Source organism: Periophthalmus magnuspinnatus, chromosome 15, assembly GCF_009829125.3.
Source record: "Periophthalmus magnuspinnatus isolate fPerMag1 chromosome 15, fPerMag1.2.pri, whole genome shotgun sequence".
Lineage (NCBI taxonomy): Eukaryota > Metazoa > Chordata > Actinopteri > Gobiiformes > Gobiidae > Periophthalmus > Periophthalmus magnuspinnatus.
The window spans coordinates 18,100,019-18,114,055 of NC_047140.1; the positions used below are offsets into that span (position 1 = coordinate 18,100,019).

The window sequence follows — 14,037 nt, forward strand, 5'->3', positions numbered from 1 at the left end:
ACAATACACAGCATGTGATATCTGAAAAAAGACAGTAATTCATTTGTAGTTACTATATGGTGAAATGAGGAATTTTCATCTTGTTGAAATTGGACCTACTACTGCCTTTTTTGTTGGTGTCTACATGGACTTGTTCAATTGTAGCAATAAGTAATTGTCAATGGTTGCATGACAGTGCAGTCATGCAGTTTGCATATGTAAATAGTGTTTAATTTCATTTGGAGGCAGAGACCAAGTCTAGGTGTAGTTGACTGTTAGAAATAAATACATCAACAGAAAATCTACAAAATGTTACAACCAATTTTTCAAGCTACTATGAGCTAATGAGAAAATAATTAATGTAACCATTGAATTTGTTTTTTGTTCCATGAGGATAGGCCTAGTAATTACTGAGACATTAACCTTAAATCGGGTCAAAATATCTGCAATCTGACAGTTAAATGCCAAATACCATCAAATTCTTATCTATCCACCATTTCAGTATTAAACTTTAGTCTCCCATGAACCTAGCTTCAACAAAAGCGCCTTAGTAACACCTCAGGCCGTCCTCTGACATCTGCTCAAGATTGTGTTTGTGAAAGAAGCAAAGCGGCTTTTCTCGATTCCTAAAAAGCAGTTTTGGAGGGCACGAGGTTTTTACTCGCCAACTGCAACAAGCTCCTATTTGACATCATTCAGAGAGAGAGAGAGAGAGAGGGGCTACTAATCCTTAGATGTGCACGGGACTATGTTTTTAAAGACTGGCTGTGTACTGGACTCACAATAGAGAGAGAGACAGAGAAAGAATGAGAGAAAAAGGAGAGGGATAGAGAAACAAGAGGTGAACTGAACTGTAGCCCACCTGACCACTGTCCAAACACACGTATTTCATGTTTTATAATTTCACCTCTGCTGTCACTCTGATGCATAAAGTGGTTTCAGTAAGGCTAAAAAAAATAGCTGCTCAAAGCTTTTCAAAGTTTTATTTTTTAATTACCGTAGGAAACATGTGATGGCTATAAGATAAGGAGTATATAATTAGGCCATAAAGTTGTGCTACTACAGATGTGTAGCTTTGTTATGAGCTACTACCATTAGCAACATAGTGGTACATTATTCTCTATAGTAGTATTCATGGGTTTCAGAGAGGTGAGAAATGAGGGTCACTGCCATAGCGATTAACTATTCTTCTCAAAAACTGATGTGACTGAAACCCATGAATGAATGATGAGTGTGTCATGGTGGCATTGTGGTCAGCACATCACTTGTAAGAAATTTTGATTTCCAGATTAACCAGGATACATTGTTCACTTGTGATTCCCAAAATAAGGATGTGGCAATTAAAAAAAAACTATCTCAGCAGTTACATTTTGTTAAAAAATGGTCGTATCTCTACCGTATAAATCAGGATTTGCCGTCACTCCTTCTCTGACGCATATATAAAACATACCTGTAATGGCTCAGCTCTGTAATAGTTGATCTACAGCTTTTTTGTTTACCTTTTTTAATCCTTTTGGATTGTCAGTTGCTGCTTACTTATAACGCAAGATGATGTCCGATTCCAGTCTGTAGACATTGCCATTCTAGTCATTTCTTTGAAGCTTTTTTTGGCTCCTCCGCTTTGTCCTGTACCTGTTTAACTTTAGACTGTGTCCTTGAGTGACTGATTTCTCCTGTCTCCAGTATGAAGAGGCCCTGTCTCTGTCCCAGAGGGTGGTGTCCATGGGGGAGGAGGCTGGAGAGTTTCTGCCCAGAGCCTACCTGGCCTTAGGGCTCTGCTGCAGCCTGCAAGCCACTGAAGGTAACACAGTGAATATGCACTGTAAAATCATAATTTGACTTAAGAATGTACTTTTCGGCCTTTGCTCATCCTTGAATTGTGTATTTTTGTATCATATATTTTGTGTTTTTTTATGTCATTGTACATGTCAACAGAAAAGACATATGCTGAAAATTGTATTAACTAAAGTACTTTCCTCTATAACAGCTTCTTTAAAAGCAGACCGAGATAATTTTAACAAGCGAGCTCTAAAGGCACTTAACAAGTAAGTGATATGGCCTTTTCATTTTACATATTTTCAACTGTACTTTTGGACTATATATTCTATAGTATGGTGTTACTTGAGGTTTTTCCTATAAAGTGCCATGTAGAAACAAATCCCTACTTAGGGCACCTACATTTAGGCTGTACAATTTATCACAATCAAATAGCAAGTGCAGTTTGAATGGATGAAATGATCAAAAAGCTTAAATTAATGGTTTTGTCCTCTACTATTTTTACAGTAAACATGCACAGAGCTTTAAATTATTCACCACAATGAGTTTCTAAGCACTTTTAGAGGCCAGAGCTGTTTTGCCATCATAGTAATGGTAACAACAACTAGCATGCAAACAGGGCACCAGCAATACTTATGGTTCATAGACTACAAAGCACAGCAGACAGCAGTCTCATGTTTGTACCCAAGGCCCGCTTTTAAAATACATCTGTACAGGGGCAAAACAACTTTTACTTTATTTCATGAAATAATTGGATACGGCCACTTTAATAATAACAAACATTTGGGGTTTTCTCTTCCTTTTCAGAGCTCATTCATTGGACCCTCAGGATTCACAGATTGCAATGTACCTGGCTCTACAACTTGCCCTTGTTCGTCAGGTAAAGTCTCACATTACATTAAACCTTTGTTATGTTATTCACTCTTTAATCTTCCTGTCTTAGGTCTCTGCCTCCATGGAGCCCCTGCAGAGGGCGCTGTCTCTTTGTGGAGAGGATTTGCTCTCACTCCATCTGCTGGCTTTACTCCTCAGCGCTCAGAAACACCACAGACACGCGCTGGACACTGTCACACTGGCCCTGACACAGCACCCCGACAACTTCAAGTAACTACCAACACGCAATATCATGCAGCTACGAATTTCATGATATCAACATTTAGGGTTTTCGTGAAAAGAAACATGACCATATTATATTATTTTTGATGATCTATTTTCATGCATTTGAGCAAACGTTTTCTTGTCCCACTACAGATACGTTGTATAAGCTGCTCTTGACATCAAAATAAGTCCTCTGTGTACTGTCTGCATATAATTATACAGCATTTTATTCCCCAATGATCAGGAAGTGCACTATTAGCATGCTAGTTATTATAAGCTTTACCTTAGAGGCAAAACTCTGCTCTGGTCTCTAAAAGTTGTGAAAAGTGCTTATAAACTCATCGTGGTTAATAATTAGGATGCTGGGAATGCATAAGTTAAGTGAGGAATAACTTTGAGCCACTAGAGTTTAAAATGAAATGAATGAAATAGATTCATAGAAAATGAAATAGTTCTATTTTCATGTTTTTAAGACAGTGCCTTGAATAATGAAGTAAAAATTTGTCATTGTGTTTGCGTCATGTAAAGTGCGTGTAGATGATATGCTGGATTTGATTGCAATACCATTTGTGGCCACTTGTTTCACTGATATCTCATGGTGCCAGTTTTTGTATTTTGTCGACACAAGTGACTGATGTGTCTGTGCTTCTAAGTTTCTCCTTTGACTGGTGCAGATGTAGCCCTCCCTCTCTCTCTCTCCCTCTCTCTCTACAGGGATTGAGTGTCGTAGCTTATCTTGCTCTTTCTCTCTCCCTCCCCCCTCCCTCTCTCTTCCTCTTTCTGCCTCTCTCTTATACTTCTGTACTCCATCCCCATCTTTCACTCTTTCTCTGTTCTACCTCTCTTTCTTCCTCTCTCTTCCACATTTTCGCCCCCTCCTCTTTCCTCTCTCCCTCCCTCTCCCTCATGCTTCCTCTCACCCCCCTCTCTCCCCATCCCCTTTTTCTGCCTTTCCTTCTCACCCCTTTCCCTCCCTGTTTTCCTTCTTTCCCTCACTATCTTTTACTTCCTCTCTCTCCTGCTCTGTTTCTTTCTTTCTCTCCTTCCCCCACTCCCTCTCCACCTCTATCTCCCCTCTCTTTGTCGCCCCAGTCACTTTCTTTCTCTCCCCCCTCTGACTCTTGCTCTGTCACCCTTCTTTCTTTCTCGCTCTTTCTCTCCCTCTCTTCCTCCCTCTCTCTCCCTCACTCACACAGTTGAAGCCTTATTTAGCCGTGCCAGAGAGGAGCCTGCATTGCGGTTCCTCAGTGACTTTGACCCTGTAGTCCCAGAACTGATCCCACCTGTAAACTGCACCAGGGGAGTTTGGAAAAAGACCAAATATTTAGATAGGCACATTTGTCTCCTCTACATCTGTCTGTCCTTTATTTGTCTACTGAAGTTTATAGTTGTGAATTATAGTTTTGGCTAAGCATTCATACATGCCAGCTAAGGTTAAAGTAGACTTTATTGTCCCCGTAATGAAATTTGTCCTCTGCAGTTGACCCATCCTTCTGTGCCGCTGAGGTAACCTGTCAGGAGCCGTACTCGCCTAACCCAGATCCAGATTTTAAGCTTGTGCAGGACTACCCATAGCTGAAAAATTGCCTCTTTTATTGCTTTTTTTAAGGTTGTAAGAGTCTCTTGCTCAAAGACACAATGAAAGACAGGGATCAAACCAACTTTGAGGTAGTGGGGATTACAAAATACTGTACTTTTGGTGTAGCTTTTATAAATACTGTGCCATTTTATGCATGTAAATATGTAGTCAATTTAGCAATGCAATCCGTCATTCGTTCAGGAATGGTCCATGGTAGAAAAGACTTCAAGGATCCGGAAGCCATTATAATCTGTAATCCATAGCTGCTCAGCACACCATCTAGTGGCACAAAGAAGAAAGTTTGGAATATAATGTTCCAAAAATACCGATGTGGGGTAAAAATTGTAACAGAGGTTCAAGTCAGAGTTTGATGGTTGGGTTTAATCAGTTCAACTTCAATTATCACTTCATCACAACTAACTGATTATTGGGATAATCGTCAACTGATTTAGTCATCAAATAGTTGTTATCTGGATCATAAGCAGCAAGTGTACATTGGAGAGACAATTTACCTGCATCGGAAGGTCATCTGGTGTAATTAAAACCAACAGTTTGAAAAATACCTGCAGTCTTATGAAACACTTTGAAATATTGTGCAATTGTTTAGATTCACGGGTGTTGCTCACATACAGATTGGATCAGTAAATAATTCTTTACAAATGTCTTCACAGATTTCTGCCTCATATTGATGGTCTGTTGTTTCTGTGCTGCCTCCGCCCAAACTCAGTGCCATATTTCACTTTAACTCTTGCTCCTAGTGTTGCATCATCTTTCTCAAGTGTTTTCTCATCATTTCAGATGCAACACTTCACCAGGCGGCCTTCAGGGGGCACTCTTGGCTTCCACGCTCTCACTACAGACAGAAGGGGTAGTGTGTGTGTGTATGTGTGTGAGAGAGAGAGGATGGAGAGTGAAACTGTGAGGGAGAGGTAAGAGAGGAAGGAGGGAGGCAGATGGAGGGGAGCGAGGGGAGATAGAGAAATGGCTATGGAGGGAGGTTAGATGGGTGAAGAGAGGGATAAAGACAGAAGGAGGTTGGAAATGAGAGAGAAGGGGAGGGAGAGGAAGATGAGAGGGAGACCGAGGGAGATGGAGGAGGTCAGAGAGAGTGAGAGATATATGTTCATAAGAAGTGAAAGATGAAGACAGAAGGAGTGGAGAGAGAAAGAGAGTGAAGGACAGAAGGAGAGAGAGTGGAGGACAGAGTAGACACAGGGAGGAATAAGGAGCATGAGGAGAGAGAGAGGTAGAGATAAGTGATGAATAAGACAGAAAGAGAGGGTGAGTGGAGGTGGGAAGGACTGAGGAAGAGAGGAGGAGAGAGAGGGTTAGAGATAGTGTGAGGGAGACAGGGAGGGAGGGATAAATAGAGAGAGGAAGAGAAGGAGGAAGACAAATAGCAAAGGAGCAAGAGTTAGGGTGACTCAAGGAGAGAGAAATAGAGAAGAGAAGGAGGTGTGAAGATAGAGAGAGGAAAAAAGGAAGGAAGCCAGAAGGAAAGGGAGAGAGAGGGATATATGCAGGGAGGAAGACTGAAGGACGGAGTGAGGGAGAAAGAGAGAGACGGAGGGAAGGAGAGGGGAAGAGAAGGAAGAAGACAGAAGGAGAGAGAGTTAAGGTGACTCAAGGGGAAAGTCGGAGGGAGAGAGATTGAAGAAGAGAGAGAGCAGGAAAACTGAAGAAGAGATGGAGGAGCAGAGAAGTTAGAGGAAGAGGGAAGAAAGTGAGAGAATGAGGGATGTATGTAGGGAGGTAGACAGAAGGAGCAGGTGAGCAAGACTCAAGGAGAAAGAGTGGGACCAAGGGATGGACCGAGAGAGAGAGCGATGGAGGGAAGAAGACAGAAGGCAAGGGAGAGAGTGACAGTGACAGGAGAAGGGAGAGGAGGTATAGACAAGGCGAAAGAGGAGGGTTGAAATTATTGAGGGGTGGAGAGGAGGACCAGAAGGAGTAGGGGACGGAGGGAGGGATAGAAGTGATAGAGGAGGAGTTGGGTAAAGATTTTGGGAGAGAGAGAGAGAGAGAGGCAAGAGATAGATTTAGAGAGGAAGTGAGGGAGGGGAGGAAGACAGATGGAGAACGGGAGACAGAAGGATAGAGTTACAGATGGAGTGGTGGATGCAGGGAGGAAGAGAGAGGACAGAGGAAAGGATGCATAGAGGGAGGGAGAGATGGAGGGATAAAAGAGGAGAGACAGAGTACAAGGGACTGATGGGGGAGACAGAAGGAGAGAGAGTCTGAAGAGAACGAGAGGGGAATTGGTAGAGGGATGGATGGAAGGATAGAGCAGGAGAGATAGGAGAGAGAGAATGATGAAAATGCAGAAAAACAAGCAAATTGACGAAATACTAAATGTGAGGACAGGAGGTTGCAGAAATCTGAGACTGTGGGCGGATGCAAGGACAACACCAGTGCTACTGCTGATGCTTTGTGATTTAGCTTCAGAGCTCAGTGCTGTTTGTACCAATGTGTCTGCGCTCACCGGGTACATGCACAATCACACTCCTCCATAGAGACACTTGACTGCTTTGACCCATTTAAGAGCTCCTTTTCCAGCTCTTGACCAATCAGAGAGCTCGCTGCGCCAGGAATCCCCATCGCCCCAGTAACCATGAGGTCATATGAGCAGAGAGGCTTTGGTTGTTGTTACCAAACTGTTGTTAAGGAGCAGGCTAAGCGGGGTATATATTTAGATGCATGTTTAACAGAAAACAATCGTAAAGATGATTTGAAAACTAGGGCTGTGCAGGTATTTTGATATTAACATGTCGTTTCTTTTTTATAGACAAAATAGAGTTGTAGCTGTAGTTTAGACCTCTACAAACATATTTTGAAAAGCATAGGATTCTTGTATTAGTTTATGCTCCTGTAGCCCTTTAAATCATGTGCTGTAATGTGGCACTTATAGCTTTATCCTGGTAGTCCTCTATGGTGCAGTGACTTGAATGTGTTGTGACAGATTTTTAAACCTGATGCCCATCCTTGTAAAAACCTTTCATTGCTTGTGCATAATACTGATATCAAATACAATAAATTGCACAGGCAGCAATTATTTAGATAATACATTGTAATCTGCTAACAACAAAATAACTTTTCATTTTATGGAAACCCTGGACTGAAAAGTATTTTTTTTGTATTATCTGAGACCTGCTGAAAAGGGTGAGGAGTTTATTTTTAACACATTCATAGTTTGAGCAAACAAAAATATACAAATAAAACCAGCTAGAAAAAAATATTGATTGAATTGTTTCTGTTGAACAAAATTCAGCACAAGGTATTTGTTAGTAATAAAACACTTTTAATTGAATATATGCAAGATCAATTATGCCATACCGTGGAACATTTCCCACCAGAAAACTTACATTCTGTACCTTTAATGAAATATAAAGTAACCTTGTATGGGCTTACAGGAAGCTAAACTGAAATGAGTCATCTTTGTAATTATATCTTGCTTGTTGGCACCTGGCTGGTCACTGGAGCATTTTTACAGCCAATACGACCTCTGACCCTCTCTGCTAGCATAGCGCGTCCTCCCTTTAGCTCTGCCTATCTCTATGGGGATTGAACGCCGATGAGTAAATACTAGACTTGCTCCTATTAGCCTTCTCATCATGGTTCAACAGTGGCCCAGCAGTAAATATTAGGACACAAGTCTAAACAAGGGTTGTAAGGTTGCTCCCATTAGTTAGCCGATAGCTGTCCACTGATAACATGTTTGTATTGACTTAAAGAGCAATTTAGCATCTTGTAGTGATTGGTCTAGTCTCAATAGCAGGGATCAAGAGTGCTTTTGACCCAAGTGATATTGTCAGGGTCTGATTAAGAGGGCCACTCCAGCAAAGACCTATACCCAGTATAACTATAGAATATAGGATTAGAATAGAGAATGTAAAACCAGTGACCAGGCTGACCATGGCCAAAACAGCCAAAATATTATAATTGCTCTGCAATTTTTCTAGCCACAAATATACACACATATTTTAGCAAATTTTTTGAATGGATGTCAATATTAGTGTTGTTATGATACTAAAATTTCAAATTTTGACACTAAGGAATTTACTCAATACTTGATACCGATTACGATACCACAATGAAGATAAATAATGCTCCTTTTTTAGTAATAGAATATAATTTTCATTCTGTTCTGATAAAGGTCAAAGGCATATTAAACAGGATCACATTTTGTCCTGTGATTTTTTGCAGTATCAATACAAGCAATTGCTCAAATGAGTTTCTAGTTCCGGTATTAGTTTTAGTATCAATTTGTCCTCTGAACATAAAGAATAGAGACTCAAATCAAATTTCTTCCTGCAAAGTCTGAACTTGACTCCAAATCACCTGCTCTTACTGACAAAGTAGATCTGTAAACCTGTTTATTAAAAGCTCAAGCTGACTATTAACAATTAAATATAATTGAATCTTGATCTCAGTTAAATTTGAATAATTGCACAGCCCTAAAATGTTGTTTTAGTCAGTATCTCTCTCCTCAGTTGTAATGTTCTGCACTCTTCACACTTGTGCGTTTGTGTGAGTGCATGTGTGTGATTCCTGTTAGCTTGTGTCTCCACATCTCAGCTCACTGTAGCATGCTCTCTTCCTACTTCCTTTCTCTCACATCCTCCGCTCTTCCTCTGTTTATCTTCCTATTTCTTAAGGCGACACTACACAGTTTTACTGATACTGTTGTTTTGAGATGGTCCTGGTCTCATCCTAGTCCTAGTTAAAACCTTGTTTATTCACAATGTAGTTGTGTGTATATATGTTTCTCATAGTGATTCTCATTTCAATCTAATTACACATTTGAAAAGATAAACCATTGCTCTTTGCATTTATCCATGCGCAGGTGCAATCAGTTTAGACTTGGATTTGTTGTGGTTTTGTTTTTTCTTGGTGTTATATTGGCTTTTTCATTACAATTTTAATTGATAAGGACTGGAATTCAGAATGAGAATTAGTATTAGTATTAGTATTAGTGTGAGAAGACAGCTGGAGTGCCATCCAAGCTTCTCTTCTGCTCAGTCTTGGTTAGGGCTGGGAACTGGGTACTTTTTTGGCACTGACTGGCGTGTTACTGCTATCAAAAAAATAACATTGATACCTTGGCTTTATATATCCCCAGCAGTTAGCCAATAAATACACAGAACAGACACGTTTCTACTGGATTATAAACTAATGTGAATAAATTCAAGATGACCAAAGAAAATGAGGAATATTTTTGAGTAGGAATTGACATTATGACATGATAATTATGATTTTATATAATGCAACTTAATGCATGAAGTACACAAATACCAGTATTGGGAGAAAAAAGTACTTTTACTTTATAAAACATCTGGTATTGATAAAGCATTGGTACTGAAAATCTCCCAGTTGTTGATTTCTGTGTCGCTATCATATGTATTTCATGGTTGGCAGAAATGTCACTGAGGCACATGATTTGACTTGCAATCACATTTATCGTGTACTTTGCTTCTTTATTTTTTCTCTCTGTGAGCCGGGATCCTCTGCACAGATCGAGTGAGGAGATGTGTGGATGGATACTGCATGTTTAGCTCAATGGGGGAGGGTTATGTGTTTGAGAGAAAGAGGTTCCCAATAAAAGCTGGTTTTATCTAGTTATTGTTATTAATTAGCCCTAGTTTAGTCCTGCTTTCATAATTGTATTCCTCGTTCTGGTTTGGACCTTATTTAGAAATAATATTATGGGTAAGCTTATTGAAACAGTTTTTGCCTCGTCTTAGTTCTAGTGTAGTCTTTGTTTGATCCTACTGTACATCAGATTTACAGTGGTCCCTTTTTAGATTTACCTTATTTCTATTTGCTGTTTTAGTCTAATTTTAGTCTTGTGTTTAGACCTGGTTTAGACCTACTATATATTCATTACAGCCCCAGTTTTGAATCACAGTCCTTATTTAAAGTTGTTTTACCTAGTTTCATTCCAGTTAGTCCTGGTTTAGTCCTGAGGTAGAAAAGCTTTAGTCCTGTTGTAGACTTGGTTTAGACCTGGTTTAATCCTAGTTTATTCCTGGTTTAGCCCAGGTTTCGTCCTGGTTTAGTGCTGGTTTAGTCCTGGGTTATTCTGGTTTTATTCATGGTTTAATCCTAGTTTATTCCTGGTTTAGCCCTAGTTTTGTCCTTGTTTAGTGCTGGTTTAGTGCTGATTATTCCTGGATTATTCTGGGTTTATTCCTGGTTTAATCTTGGTCTATTCCTGATTTAGTCCTTGTTTATTCCTAGTTTATCCCTGGTTTAGTCTTTGTTTATTCCTGGTTTAGTCTTTGTTTAATCCTGGTTTATTCCTGGTTTAGTCTTGGTTTAGTCTTGATTTAACTCTGATTTGTTCTCTTCCCAAATCAGATTGCTGGTCAGTTGGGGGATGGTTACTTGTGAGAGATACCGCTGATTGTGGTCTTGCAGTTTGTACTAAAGAGAATGATTAATCCTAGCCTTTGATTCTGCATGCATCTAACGGGAGGCTGCAGCTTTAGACTTGTGTGTGTCGACATGCACGGCTTATACGGTCTTCACTCCCAAAGCTCTCAAAGTCTGTGCAGGCTTGTGTTGCTAATCTCTCGGTCCAAGTGTGTGCTGTGGCGTCTGCGTGTGGGTGTGCGCAGTGAGTAATGCTGGAGATGTAGGGAACGTTATTGGCTATTTTTATATGGAGTTTACACTGGTGCACTCACTCTCTCTCCACTCTGAGCGAGCAGTGATATATGACGGATTGCATAAGACATGTACAATATAATAGGAAATTCTTGGCTTTGAAATGGCAGTCAAAATATATGAATGGGAATAGTACACAATTAACTTTAAGAGGTTTTGTTCTTGCCCCTGTTTAAATCTGGTATAAACCTGACTTAAACCTGATATCATAATAATATTGTCTTACATTTGAATTGCACATTACTACCTTATTTATAGTAATTGTTGATTCACTCCGCACCTGGTAATTGTATGTGCTGATGGATGATACCAGTGATTGTTGAAATTCAATACTAAACAAAAGTATTGTAAGTATCACAGTCAATTTTATTAATAGGTTATTATTGTCTTTCCACCGCAACTTTAACTGATTGATTGACACACTGGTGTGTGTGTATTTGTATAAATGTATATATATATATATATATATATATATATATATATATATATATATATATATATATATATATATATATATATATATATATATATATATATATATATATATATTATATATATATATATATATATATATATATATATATATATATATATATATATATATATATATATATATATATATACAGAGAGAGAGAGAGGGTGTAAATATGTAGATATATTAATATTTGACTATCACTACTCACTCAACCAGATTGTGTGTCTTGCCCAAGGACACAACAACAGTATGCACAGCTTGGAGCTGAAAATGAACTTCTTTTAACTTTCAGATTGGGGAGCACTGAGCCCCTCTCATTTAGACCTGTTCTGTCTCTGTAGACCTTGTTTGTGTAAAATAATCAACATATTGAAATTAATTTATTTTAAAAGATTTATCCTTGATTTTCATCTTTGTTTTAAATCTGGCTAATTGAAATTTAAAACTATTCAGTTAAAACTTTGCTCACCTGGTCTTGTCGCAGACTAGATTCTATGGTCTTGAATAAAGTGTAGTGTAGTCCTGTTTTAGACCAGGTTTAGATCTTTGGGACTTGTGGTATCATCGTGGCACAGAATTGTGTCCTTGTTGTCTCCATTTTTTATTTTTTTTTTACATGTTTTTCTTGTATCTACCAGCCCAGAGTGTGTGCTGACTGGCTTTCTCCCAGGAGGCTGAATATGGCAGCTTTTGTAAAGTGTTTGTAGTTTGGAGTGGTGTAATCTCCATGAAATATCTTTTTTTCCTGCTGTTCTGAGGAAAACACTGTTGCTGGAGGTGTGAAGATGGGCAAACGTGCTGTATTTCAATTATGCTTTTACACTTAAGCGACTTACGGACCTATAACATACAGTATGGGACAATCATGTTTATGTGATCATGGAAATGTTGCTCACTGATTTTATTGTAAAGCAGCAGCATATACAAAAAATATTGTGCTTGAGATTTGATTAAGTATTTACGTTTATAAATGTGTGTTTTTCCAATTTTTCAATACCAGTATGTCTGTAAACATGTTATTGCTTTGCCAGGAATGTTCCACAGTATGGTATTAAATGTATTCATCTCCATGGAGACAACCAGGTGACGCAAATTACAGCTCAGATCTGTATAGAGGCAAGCTCACACACAAGTTAATGCTATACAGTATGCTATACATACATATGCCTGGTCAGGTTTTGTATCTCAGTTGTAATTACAGTTGTAATTACAGTGCTATTAACCGTTTAAGCGCTGGTTAATATGACACGTGCACACTTCACTGCCCCCTGCTGGATCTTAACACCGCCTCCCTCGACTGCACTTGTCATCGGCTCGTCAGAAAACTCCCACACCTTTGTCTCTTCCTCTTTACAGACACATTCACACTCCCCTCTCAAGCCCACCTGCTGTCAATGACAACTCCCGCTTTAGATCTGGTTTAGTCCCCTCATTCAGGCCTTGTGTTTTTAAATGGGGGAGCTACAAGATGCTAGAGTGTAATCAAAATAATGAGTTCTAGTTAAAGATAAACTACATTTGTTGTTTTTCTGGTGTATGGTCCCCTAACTGTTTGTCTCCATGAAGATGGCATTAAACTAATCTATGCTGCATTGATTCGATTACAGGTGTATTTAGTGCTGAAAAAACCTGCAATTCCTACTGTGAGCAGGCTTGCCTCTTTACAGATCTGAACTTAACTTGGTGGCATTACCTGCATGTCTTCATGTTGATAGATAAGTTTAATCCCATACACATGGAACATTTCACGAAAAGCAAGAACACATTTATTTCTGCTGAGATTGTTTTAGACCTGTTCACTCTCCTCACAAACCCACTGTAATGAGCCACTCCTCACCCGGAGTTTTCCCCTGATACTCTCTCCTCTCACTCTCTATCGATCCTCCATCGCAACACATCTACCTCCCCTCTCTCTCTCGCTCTCTGTGTCTCTCACTCTCACTCTCTCTCTCTCTATTATTACACATTATTATTTATTACACATTTAATGCAAGATAATAATCTATAGGCTATGAAAGACAGCATACTCCTGTTTGTCCCAATAGAAACGTCATTGCTTTGTCATACTGTGGAACATTCCAGGAAAAACCTCTCCATGGAGACAAGCAGGTGGCCACCTTGAGAATACTTGACCTTAAATGATCTCTGAACCTCAACAGGGTTGGACCTGGTTAGTAATTGGAAACCATTGAGAATACTGGTGCTATAGTGAAGGACCATTGACTCTACTGCATACTGTTGTGGTGTCCTCAGGTAGACACTTCACTTCTTATAAATGTGTTGTGTGAGTGAGTTGATGGCATAGATCGGCATCCTCACTACCGTCAGTCTGCACCCAGGGCAACTGTGGTTACAGTAGTAGCTTACCACGTCCAAGTGTGGAGTGAATTAATAATGCAATGTAAAGCACTTTGGGTGTCTTGAAAGGCACTATATAAATCCCTATGTATATAAAGGTTCTGTT

At 39.4% G+C, this 14,037-nt stretch overlaps 1 protein-coding gene across 1 annotated transcript in view; it reads left to right on the plus strand.

The window, feature by feature from the left end:
* ttc7a (tetratricopeptide repeat domain 7A) overlaps positions 1 to 14,037 on the plus strand; it is a 69,577-nt gene that overhangs the window by 27,529 nt on the left and 28,011 nt on the right. The window contains exons 12-15 of the mRNA XM_033979763.2: positions 1,663 to 1,780; positions 1,967 to 2,024; positions 2,563 to 2,635; positions 2,699 to 2,859. Coding sequence (XP_033835654.1) covers positions 1,663 to 1,780; positions 1,967 to 2,024; positions 2,563 to 2,635; positions 2,699 to 2,859 — 410 coding nt within the window. The remainder of the gene's footprint in view (positions 1 to 1,662; positions 1,781 to 1,966; positions 2,025 to 2,562; positions 2,636 to 2,698; positions 2,860 to 14,037) is intronic.